Consider the following 12,457-nt stretch of genomic DNA (forward strand, 5'->3'; position numbering starts at 1 on the left):
GAGATCGCAAAGGCATTTTGGCAAGAGTTGTTTTCGCACACCCAGAGATCGTGGGACCAGTTTATATCACAGACAATATTCTTGTAATGAATGAATGTTGTAAAAATCGAACTTAATTCTTGGATCCCACCCCACAGGGTTATTCCTGTGACCGTTTTTCTTTTCTTGTGCATATATGACTTTATTCTCTTCACATTTAAGGACTTTCCTCTTTTAAGTTCGTTTTCTTTCTTACCCGTTCACCATTTCACGACTTTGAATATGAATACAGATAATACATCAATAGAAATAATGACAACCACAGTCACATGAGCGTTCATTCAAGCAGTTTTTTTTATACTGACCAATGACCATGCCAAATGGATACACTCAAATCGTCACACGTTTCCAAATTACTGTGCAAACATTTTCAGCGTTTAAAAAAAAGCCGTATGACTCAACAACTCAAGCAAATAACATTGATCTTTTCTGATCTTTTTCTTTGTATCTTTCACAAACTGACAGAGCACAGTGACACATGCCAAAGATGAATTCCAACAAACCTGTCAGTGGAACCCCAAAACTTGGCTGACAAATCGTTATACACCGCATGCTTATTTTGGCTGTCGTGTATGAACGTGTGCTTCCGAGTTGTGCTTGATAAAGTAAGAGTGCAATTCGTGCTATAAATGTCATCGACGGATTAACAACTACACAACATGGAATGACCTAAAAGACCCTGAAAATTGCAACATACAGCAGTTTGAACTCCCCCGACCCAATTTCTTCTCTCGATATCCCTAAACAGTGTGATAAATCCCAAATGGTGACAAAATCTAACATGAAATTCATCATTTTCATATTTGACTCCCTGGTAAGAATGCCTTCAAATTTATATACAGAAAGCGCAAAAGCTGAATGTGTGTGCTCGCTAATTTCGTTGACCCTGCTACTCACTAAATAGGCAGCTAGCATCAAGCTATAAAAAAAAAGAACCAAGCGGAGCAATTTAGATCTTAAAAAAAACTTAATTTTGATCCTTTTACTCTTATTCAATTATTTGCTCGATATTTTTAGGTTCTGGAAGTTTCCGCGGAAAACGACTCCAACTGCACCTTCCTCTACTCATTTGTTGTTTTTCCTTTTCCTTTTTTTTGACTCCGTTACAAAAAAGCTTGAATGCCTGAAATGAGTCACACGCAGTGACACAATCATGAGGAAGTATCACTAAGGCTTCTGGGAAAAAAAAAAAAATTGCAAACACATCCATCCTCTCTATTCGATACATGAAATTTGTTCCACACCAAGCGTTTTTTTTTTTTGTAAAGCTTTTTTTGTACAGCTGGTTCTGACACGCATCAATATGAAAGTTCTCCCATCTTTTGAATTGCTTTATGAGTTCTTCCTTTCTTTTCTCCTGGATCTCTTTCGTATTCCTGAATTAGAAAAAAAAAAAATCCAACACAAACCATCTCTAGTCTGCTCTCAATGGGACTCTCTCTACGGGCATCTATCGGCAGGCCTCCTCCTTCAGCTCCTTGTTCTTCCTCACCTCCTCCGCATGTTTGTCCTGCCGAGAAAACGGAGCGACAACGGCGGCTCAATTGACTGAAAACCTTCACGTCAATGAGGGAGAAGCCAGTTCCGCAGCAAAAGCCTCCGAGAACTAGCGAGCTGGAAAGGTGTCATCGGGTACCTTCTCCTGCAGCCTCTCCAACATGGCGGCCAACAAGGCCTCCCTGTTCTCCTTGTTTGCCTCCATCTTCTGCTCCAGCTTCTCCTTGGCATTCTTGATGAAATTGTTGTTCTCCTCAAAGGCCTTCTGGATCACCCCTCGCTCGTGCTCCCTCTTCTCGGCCAGGTGCTTCAGTAGCTCCGCCTCCTGACACTGCCGGCACAGGAACAATGAATGAGTGACGATGTGCGCCTGTGTGTGCGTGCGATTGGTCTTTTTATGCCCGTCTTTTCATCGTTCCCGTCTCCCATTTCCTCCCTTTATTCCCCCCCGTCCCATCACGCCCCCCCCCTCAATGCTCTTATCAGCAAAGCGACCGCTTCCCTTTATAAATCAGCCGACACACAAAGGCCAGATGAATGCCAAGGTTACACTTTAGTCTTTGGGTTTGCCCATCTGGCTTTGTCACCGACACGCCATATAGCTGGAGATTTCTTTTGCAATTTATTAACGCTAACTTATATTTGACAATCCTTAAGAAAATCTTTTCGGAGTTGTCCTGTACCTATTTAGAAATTAATCAAGCACGATTTTCCCTTTGGCCACCTTTCGTCTTTCCTCGGCGGCCTCCAGCTTCTTCTGGATCTCCTCCAGGGACGGGTCCCTGCGCTGAGGCATGGTCGCGTTGAGCTCCGGTAAGCCGTCAAACGAGGGCGGCTTCAGGATGACCTCGAAAGCCTGACCCGACGCCCTCTTGTTTAACTCTTTGACCTCCACGTCCTTGATGGCGCTCCATCCCAGATCCACTGCGTCTGAAAGGTCGCGATTCATGATTGTCACTTTATGCTATCGTTCATGTAAGTTGAAGCGGTATTTTATTTTATTTTATTTTTTTTTTACCCTCGGCCTTGTACGTGGCCTTCTCCACATTCTGTGGCCTGAAGCAGGCGCAGAACAGAGACACCAGGGGGAGCTCTTTCACCTTCTCTTTGTAGGCTGGATACAGAGAAACAAGTTCTTTTTTTTTTTTTACAGTCAGACCAACCGGACGAGTTCGTTCGCATCATCAAAATGACAGTCTTACCTGCGAGAGTCATCTTCTCGGTGCTTACGTTGCTTTTCAAAGATGTTCCTTTTCAGTCTGCAGGGAAACGGGCATCAATGAAGCAGGTCAAAGGTCACACGATGAACCAGATTAAATAACTCAATTAAAAAAAAAAAAGAAAAAAAGATGCAAATGCATCCAGGTTTCATCTGAACAATGGGAGAAAGCGAAAGATAAAACCCCAGGGAGATAAATCAGTTCTCCGGCCAGGGAGCTCCTGACGTTTTAATTAAAGACGGAGAGAAGCCAACCGAGGAAGTGACAATGAATAATGAATTACACGCACACATGTGCGCTAGCTCCTAAATATTGGTGTGTTTTTTTTTTAGGGGAAATGTTGAATAATCATCATTTGGCCATTCCCCCCCCAAAATAAAGCAACCCACCACATGCTAAAAACTGCTAAAAATTCAACAGGGTTTTGTTGTGTTTTAGTACCGTAACTGCTCGATGCTTTTTTCTTCTTTTTTTTTTTTTGCAGGGAAGTCGACTTTAAATCTTGAGAAGTGATTTAAACTTTTATGCAATCAGCAACTGCGATAAAAGTGGAAGGAAAGTGTTAGGCTTCCTGTGTCTGTTTTCCTGTACCTGTGTGTGCATGTGTGTGTGTGTGTGTGTGTGTGTGTGTGTGTGTGTGTCACCCACCCCAGATTTTGACTTCCCATGTGAAAAAACGAAAAAAAAAAAACTCATGCATGTTACTTGTCCACAGATGTCAATGACCGTGAGCATGGTTGTTTCCTTACAAGTGGCTGGCGATCAACTCGCAACCACGCCAGGATGTACCCTGCTTAGCACCCAAAAGTCAGCCGGGATAGGCTCCAGCTTACTGGCCTCTCTTGTGAGGACAAGAGGTGTAGAAAGGTTAGATAGGGAGCAGTTTTAGTCTTCGAATGTGGAAGGAGTGTCCACGTCCGCCTCACAGTGTGCACGGGTAACAAGAGTTGGACTCTGGCTTGGGCCTCCCTGTGTTGAGTTTGCATTTTCTGCCTGTGCCTGCGTGGGTTTTCTCCGGGTACTCCGCTTTCGTCCCACATTCCAAAAACATGCATGGCAGGTTGATGGAACACTCTAACCTGTCCCAAGGTGTGAGCGTGAGCACAAATGGTTGTTCGTGCCGTGCGATTGGTTGGCAACCAGTTCAGGGTGTCCCCCGCCTACAGCCCCAAGAAGGCGCGCCGGCACGCCCCGCGACCCTTGTAAGGATCTCGTCTATCTTTTCCAAAAAAAGTTTAAGAGTTTCTTATTGTAAACAATAATTCTCCCAATGTTTTCAAGACAACATACCGACTTTCTCAAGTGCGCGTCGTCCAATCATTATGAACACTTATTGAAATACAGCCCATAACACTCATAAAGCGGGACAATTTCAAGTCAGTGCAGCCATTTTTTAAAAATTGTACAAAACATCCCTTGCTAATTAAATATACACCCACCAGCGACGATTCCATTTTTTATCTTTTAACCACCATGAGCACAGAACCCCCCCCCCGCCCCCCCACAGCCTTTTTGCTGCATACACTTGCATGACATGCAGCCTCACACTTCCTTTACTCCCCCAAATCAGACACAAAGCCACATTTCCACATATGGATTATTCATATGGAATGACACCCACGTTGTGGGTACGCCGAGTTCTCCCCACCTACACCCCCGATTCAATCCCCCCCTGATGAAATCACATATTGGAGTCAATATATCAAAACTCTTCATCAACGACCTCAATGAAAATAGGGATGCGATCATTCATGATAAGAGACTCACCCCCTCTGGCCGACACGTCTTGCCAACGCTCGACTGGCGACTTTGGTTTCCCCCCCACGGTCTGGCAGTGCAGATCCAGGCACCGGGCAACAGCATCGGCAACAGCATCACCGCTGCCTCCATGACATCACTTTGGAGACGTCTCATTGGTCGGAGGCTCTGCCAGCATCCAGGGCTCGCGGCCAATAGGAGCAGAGAACAAGAAGGCGTGGGGGAGGGCCCTCCGCTCTTTGTGTCGTCATGCAGGGTGGGTGGCACAATGGGTGATTTATCGCCTCGCGCAGGGGTGTGTGCGCTTTTAGGCCAAGTGGATGCTGGGGTCGGGTGGCGGCCTGTCGGAAAATGTGGAAGCGTGGATGTGCGTCGGTGAGGAGCACAGCAAAGGATGCTCAAGGAATGAACTCATAAACACAGAAGCAAGTTGCAACAATCGACAACTTACTTCCTTACTCAAGCATCAATTATAGACGAGTCCAGCTTTCAAGTTACAGTTTTGAAACGATGCAGAGAAGCATTTGCTATATGCACTGTAAAAACGCAACATGAGCACTGAGCAATGACATTCTTTGCTGGCCTGCCTCCACTTCTAAAAAGAATATAACATTTTTTTAAAAATCTGCTTTAAATGATGAGAGATTATTGACGGAAAAATATGATACTGTACCGGACAAGCAATGTACTTTAGAACAATACTAGCTGGTTCGCCGCCCTCCGTGCGGCTCATCAGCTAGTTCCTGCGGAAGGCTGGTAAGGTGGGCCTTTGGCCCACAAAAGTGTTGTTGCTTGGTTCAACTTTTTGAGCTGTTCAACTGTGAGCCACTACCTGAGCGGCGCAGTGGCGGCGCAGTGGCGGCGCGCGGCGGCGCGGTGAAGTAGGTACGTTTTGAAAAGGGACAGACGGAAGGACAGACCGCGTGCGGGACGACGCGCAATATATATAGATAAAGATAGAAGATAGAAGATATAGATAGATAGACTAATCGATAGAGAACAAGTCGAAAATGAATGATTGGCGAAAAGGCATCAGGACGGCATTCGTGGGGGGGGGGGGGGGAAATAAATAAATGCAAACAAATAAAATCACTACTGCGGGGGTAGGGAAGGAAAGCAGGGAGGTGGGGGGGGGCTGTCACGCCCTTTGATGCTGCATTCAGCTCACAAGCTACATGATGTCACCTCGGCGCGCACGGAAACACACGCGCTGCATGCAAGAGAGCCAGAGAGAAAGAAGCCGGAAGAGAGCGCCGAGAGAGGCGGCGGGTCACATTAGGGTGTGTCCTGCCCCCCGCGCCCCCCCCCCCTCCCCTCCCCTCGCGAGTCGCCGTCACTGATGGGAAGCCAATGTGTGACATTGGCCAGTGTGCAAGTCCTGGAAATGAGCTCACTTACCGATGAGAGGGAAGACTGAGTGAGAGGAGGGAGGGAGGGAGGGAGGGAGGGAGGGAGGAAAGAAGATCACGATTGTCTCTGAGATTCCCGGTGAGCTGAGATGAAAGAGAAAGGAGGAGAAATCCGGTGGAGCACGAAAGCCAGTTAGGGAACACCCAGGAGACAAAAGATGCTAGAAGGGGGGGGGGGGGGGGGCAGGAGTTGCAGAATGAAAAAAAAAGAAAGAAAGAAATCACACACTTGACAGTAAATGCAAGAAAATGAAATTTGAAGCCTTGAGAAGCCAAACGCATTCAAAAGCCCTTCAGCATTCAAAACGGATCCAGGTGGTGACCCACTCAACAAACAGGAGCCGAGGTAACAGCCAACTGAAAAAAGGGGAATATTTTCCCCGGGGGGGCGGATAAGAGCTTCCCATTTATTTATTTATTTATTTGTTCCCGGTTCAACATTTGTTTGGCGGAAGCGTCACGCTCCATTTAACCAAACGTATCTTTCGCTATTCAGGCTTCCAGTGACCTCTGCTCCAGTGGTCTAAATTTTAGAGAAAAAAAAAAATCAATTTAAAGCGACTTTTACAGCGTAACTCCCGACTTGAAAATTGAAGCCAATGAACAAAGTTCGAAGGGGATGATTTGTTGGACACCCCCCTGACATAATGGGACCCCCCCACCCCGGTCATGACCCCTATGGGTAACCCATGAACATTTTGGGTTGTCTTCACATCCTTTAATCCCGAAACATGCGCTTTTATTTAAGAAAAAAAAAATGGAAAAATGCCAAACGGAAGCTTTCCAAGTTCAACTGTCGCGTAGCCGAGCTTCTAAAATAAGAATCTACTTCCCGCCCCGGGCAAAGCGCCGGGTACATTTAATATTTTGGGACTATTTATGGCATTGAATGACTCGTGTCACCGATACCGCTATTATTCGCTCTGCTGCACATTTAATGGGTAAAACATTGCGAAGAGACGATTTTGCATGAGTTTGGGCCCTGAACAAACACAGATGTGGGCTGGTGGAAAATCGTATTCCACCACGCGCACACGCACGCACACACTCATAAAGTGAAACCAGACCTCGAGCACACCTTTGATCCAGCTTGCACCTTGAAAAAGTGCTTCCCGTGAATCACCGCTTTGAAGAGACTCGGCGACGGAGCGACGCGCAACATCAAGCGGGGACACATCAAGAGTGGAACGCTTGGATCAAAGTTGGACAATTGCGAGAATGATTTGCTCAGCGCTTACTGATGCTAATGGTTTTTAATCCCAGTCTGGATTTTTTCCCAAATGGACTAAAAACCACCTCACAGGATCAAATTGTGAAGGTGACAGAAAACTTGAAATATGTTCAGTTGCGGAACGGCAAAAGGCCAATCTATTCAGTCCCGCGACCACAAAAATTCTCCACGCTTTGTTCAACAAATTGCTAAATTTGTCCTTCTGCAGTTTGAAGCTCAGCAGGTGATGCGTCGTCGTTGTTTTTTTATGGCTTTGAGCTAAAACAGCCACCCGCAACATCTCTAAACACAGACGGTAGAACGACAAAGAGGCCAAAACCGAAACAAGGTGTTAAAACGCCGCGAAACGCGCCACTGAGCTGAGAACGACTAAGATAAGATAAGATAAGATATCCTTTATTCGTCCCACACTGGGGAAATTTACAGCCTCCAGCAGCAAGAATGACGACTTTTGGGGATCACTTTTGTCAGTCGGCCACTTCAAATTGACCCAGCGCACCGCCCCCCCCCCCCCCCACTGTTGATATCGAAATAGTCACTCCAGTGCACCTTCAAAGATGCTCATATGAATAAACGAAATGATTTAAGGAAGAACCTTGACCATGAACGGTGAAAGCCAAAAAAAAAAAAAGAAGAAAAAAAAGTCCTATGTATGAATAAACGAAATGATTTAAGGAAGAACCTTGACCATGAACGGTGAAAGCCCCCCCCCCCCAAAAAAAAGAAGAAAAAAAAAGTCCTATGTGTTTTTTCCCTTTTTGTGTCTTACCTCTCCAGCTCCCTGGCGGTTTCCCAGCGGTGCCCATTTGAAGGCAGGAAGGACACCGAGGCCTTGGTCCTGGCTCCTCCTCTGGCTCTACATCAGAGCGGCCGGATCTGCGGGGGGGGGGGGGCAGCACGGGAGATGAAATATTGCGGCAGTGACAGATGCGCACGGACAAATTGATTGATGCACGACGTCTACTTCCATGGACTCTCTCACGTGCGGGGGGGATAGAGGGGGGGGGGGCAAAAGTGAGGCCTGCACACTTTCCAAACGTGTTCCACCAAATATATTTTCCAGACGTCTGTCTGCTGTTTTTGCGGGCAAAAAGGTCACATCGCGGATGAGATAACAACGAAGAGTCCAATGAGTCCATTTCGTGTATGCGATTACGACATCTACGGCCATCAACATTTTTTTTTTCTATCAATTCATGCCAAATGGTCCACACATTAAAAAAAAAAATCCATCAACAGATGGAGGCATTTAAATTGTTTTTGGGGTGAGTGTCGGTTTTTTTTTTTTTTTTTAATGGGATAACCAAAAGGTCATTGCAGTGCCGAACGAGGGCCCCTCAGATCCAAGTGGAGAAAAACAAAACAACAAAAAAAAAGAATAAAATGTGCTTCAGAAGTCAAAGAGAACTTGGAGATGTGACATGAAGTGTCAACAAAAACTCGACTTTGCTCTCGCGCCATTCTCAACGCATTTAAATGTATCGATCGGTTTTTCAAAAATTTCAAGCGATGCCACCAATTGAAAGGAATTTTAGGAGCATAACGTTGGAGTCACAACGGCGCCACGCAGACGATGCAACAAAGCGGGCGTTATCAAACGCAATCTGAAAAGAAAAGGCACGGATGAACGCAATGAAGATTGATACCAAGGAAAGGCAAGGCGGAATCGGAAGATCTTTGCGGCTGCATTTATTAGAAGGCAAGGCGAAGACAAAACAGTGGAGCGAGAAAGCGGGGGGGGGGGGGGGGGGGTAGAGGGGGGGGGGGGTCGTGGAGAACGAGCACGTGGTGATCAAAGTGATGTCTGGCTCGTCTTGGAGGTATTTGAGCGCGCACAACACAATGACAGACCGCCGGCAAAATATCATGAGGAGCAAAACAAGAAACCCCCCCCGCCCCCCCAAAAAAAAATGTGCAGCAGGGGTGCCCAATGGGTCTAGTTTGCACTTCTTTGGATCCATTCAGCAGGGGCAAGTTGAGAACACTTGCATGCTGTCTGCAAATACCAACATTTCATATGCTGGGGGGGTGGGTTGGTGGGGGGGGGGGGCAATCCAGGTGTGTTGGGAGCACTGTTCATTCAGGACTTGCGTTTCCTTTCCACGAAATATCAGTCGTATGTCGCGCTCCGTCATGTTGGCCGCTTGCTCGCCACGCGGCGGCCGTTGAAGGATGAATGCCGGGCTTTGTGCGCTAGCGTTTGCGGGGGCGCCATCACTTCGGGTCTTAGCGGCAGAAGGAAAGGAAACGTGCTGCAAAAAAAAAAAAAAAAACACGAGGAATTGCGAACTTTGTCGTTGAGACTGAAAAAAAAAGTTTGGTCGCGCTGGCATCCAAAAAATCTGGAGGAATTTGGAAATGTCAACACGGCATATGACGCGCTGGATGTACGCTAGCTTCTTTTTGATGGAAATGTGCAAAAGGTGAGCCGCTCTGAAGCAGGGAGGGGGGGGGGGGGCGCGCCCTGCGAGAAGCACGCACATCTGCAAAGCACAAAGAGAGGCTCTTTTGGAAAAGGAAAATTCCGAGGAGCCAAAAATGTAAAGGGAAACGCGGGTAATGCGCCGTTAGCTCTGGAAGCACCTTCACACTATTATGGCGCGACTGTTGAGCTGAGCCGGGCGGCTCCTCCCTGTAAACGCTGTTCAGCCCAGCGCATTCAAATATACTTCAGTGTCTTTCCCCGTTTTTTTTATTTTTATTTTTTATTTTTTATTAGAAGCAGAACACCCGCACAAAGGAGGTCTTTCTTCCCTTGAGCCTGTTGCTTTTTTTTTTAAACTCTCATTAAAGCCGCTCCCCTCCTGCCGGGATTATACGGCAGCATGAGGGAGGCGAGCGATTGGCAAGGTGGAGCCGATTGCACTCAAGCGCGAGAAGATTTGAAATTTATTTTGGGGACAATGATTTGCAATCTTTTCATTTCTTCTTTTCTTTCTCTCTTTTTTTTGTAACTTTGGTCGGCGGCGGTAGCCATAATAAAATCAGTAATCCGGTCCGGGCTACTGCTGCTGTTGCTGCTGGAAACGCGAACCATCTGACTTCCTGCGGGGATTTGTGCGGAGATGGACCCACCTGATACTACGTTTGGATAACAACTGTGTCAATGTTGTTCTAAAATGGATAGCGGCGGAATCGCGGATGTGTATTATCAGGCAACGGCACACCCGAGCAGCAGAAAAGAATCAAAACAGTGTCGCTTTTTATTAAGTTATTGATCAGAGTTAAAACAAGAGTCCGAACCACCACCACCAGAATCTAGAAAAATGTCAGCAATGCGTGGAAAACACAATATTGCGTCATCTCGTGTCAGAGCGAAACATACCCAGAAGAGTGCAAATGACCTTGCGGCAAAAAAACTGACAAAAAGCAGAGATCGCGATAAAGGCCATTTGGGTCCAAACACCCCCCCCCCCCTTTCCCTGCCCCAGCCAGCCCCACGAGAGAGCACCAAAGTGGCAAAGCAGCCGCTGCAATATGTGTGTGGTTTGCGGCAGACACGGGGTAAACATTAACTTGCAGGGTGGCGCTTACAAAAGGCAGAATTGAGCAAATCTGTTGCCTCGCCTCTCGTCCAAAGTCAGTTCCAGATAATATTATTATTATTATTATTATTAATACTGGGCGGCCCGGTAGTCCAGTGGTTAGCACGTCGGCTTCACAGTGCAGAGGTACCGGGTTCGATTCCAGCTCCGGCCTCCCTGTGTGGAGTTTGCATGTTCTCCCCGGGCCTGCGTGGGTTTTCTCCGGGTGCTCCGGTTTCCTCCCACATTCCAAAAACATGCATGGCAGGCTGATTGGACGCTCTAAATTGTCCCTAGGTGTGAGTGTGAGTGTGAATGGTTGTTCGTTTCTGTGTGCCCTGCGATTGGCTGGCAACCGATTCAGGGTGTCCCCCGCCTACTGCCCGAAGACAGCTGGGATGGGCTCCAGCACCCCCCGCGACCCTAGTGAGGATCAAGCGGCTCGGAAGATGAATGAATGAATGAATAATAATACTAATACTACACAACACGTTTGGGTGTACCCCTCCTACTGCCCACTGACAGCTGGGATAAGCAACTTTCGAAATGTTGTTCATCCTTCCATTTTCTGTACCGCTTTCGCTTACTGGGTACTGTAACTGTACATTCTGCTTCATATCGTACAAATCTCGCAGGGTGGGGGTGGTGGGGGGGAGTAACCAACAGCAACTGGTGGCACACTCTTTCCATCTTCCTCAAGCAAGGTCATAACATAGCGGGCAGTAAAATCAAAGTGTTTTGGTCGGCGTATGAGCGGTGCCGCCGGTCTTGATTGGCATGGCATGGTTTCGCTTGAACCGCACAACGGTGTGGGCTTGCCCCATAAACTTGCCGCAAGGCCCGCGTGGTTTCTTTATGGCCGCGGTCTCTTTAAAACAAAGGCCACACAAGCGGCGGGTCATCTAACGATGGCAGTTTTTGCATCATTCACTGTAAGCGACGTGCCACCAAGCGCAACAATAAAGGAAAAAAAAATGCTGACAGTAAGGCCGGAGCTGGAATCGAACCCGGTACCTCTGCACTGTGAAGCCGACGTGCTAACCACTGGACTACCGGGCCGCACAAAAAGAATCCAACCAGGCAAAATGGAGCGCACTCATGGAGGATTTCTTGGGGAAAAAATGTACGGTGATAAGGATAATGAGGATAATGAGAGAGAAATTGTTTCCCCGGTGCCGCACCCGGCATCGCCGCCACATCGGCTTCAACGCAGCAGAAGAGATAGAAAGAGTCTGTCTATTTATTTCCACGTGTGATAGGGAGGGCGCATTATCTTGGGGGAATAAACACAAGTTGGAGGCCGTCGGGTCAGGGATGCTTTCAAAAAAAAAAAAAACACAGCAATGGAAGTTTAGCTCGGAGTAGCCGTTGCTTGCGGAGCGTTCACATTCAACGAGTCCATTTTCCAATGGTGCATAAAAAGAAAACCCCGATTGCATGACGAGAACCACGAGGGAGTGACAATAGCATGTTCGCGTCGGAACTTTTGCAACCCGAAGGGCTGCTCATCATGTTGTGCTAACCTACCAGGCGACTCGGGAGACACAAAAAGTTGTTAACGCCGCCACTGCTTACTTTGACACATGAAGCCACGGACTTTGTTTTTTTTGAACAGAAAAGTGGCTCCAAAACGGGAGTGTGCGGAGCCTCCCCTAAAATGATTTAGAAGCAGCGAAATGTCTAAATCTGTCTCGGTTTACATACACATCGGATGACCCCCCCCCCCCCCCACCCCCCACCCGCCCTCCCCCTTAACAAGATATTGAAGAGGTGGGAGGA

General features: G+C 47.3%; 1 protein-coding gene across 1 annotated transcript; it reads right to left on the minus strand.

The window, feature by feature from the left end:
* Positions 1–315: 315 nt before the first annotated feature.
* Positions 316–4,677, minus strand: stmn4 (stathmin-like 4). The gene is made up of 6 exons (XM_052053081.1): positions 4,524–4,677; positions 2,739–2,795; positions 2,555–2,650; positions 2,261–2,466; positions 1,676–1,867; positions 316–1,549 (listed from the first exon to the last, which is right to left on the minus strand). The coding sequence occupies exons 2-6, from the start codon at positions 2,749–2,751 to the stop codon at positions 1,490–1,492; spliced, it is 567 nt and encodes a 188-aa protein (XP_051909041.1). The 5' UTR covers positions 2,752–2,795; positions 4,524–4,677; the 3' UTR covers positions 316–1,489.
* Positions 4,678–12,457: the final 7,780 nt, after the last annotated feature.

The sequence above is a fragment of the Hippocampus zosterae genome, chromosome 19, assembly GCF_025434085.1.
Source record: "Hippocampus zosterae strain Florida chromosome 19, ASM2543408v3, whole genome shotgun sequence".
Taxonomy (NCBI): Eukaryota; Metazoa; Chordata; class Actinopteri; order Syngnathiformes; family Syngnathidae; genus Hippocampus; species Hippocampus zosterae.

What these genes read in the sequence shown, in the direction of transcription:
- stmn4 (XM_052053081.1), bottom strand. An exon ending in GGCCACGTACAAGGCCGAGG is followed by an intron (nt 2,467 to 2,554) that starts GTAAAAAAAAAA and finishes GCGACCTTTCAG; the next exon opens with ACGCAGTGGATCTGGGATGG. An exon ending in CCGCCGAGGAAAGACGAAAG is followed by an intron (nt 1,868 to 2,260) that starts GTGGCCAAAGGG and finishes CTGTGCCGGCAG; the next exon opens with TGTCAGGAGGCGGAGCTACT.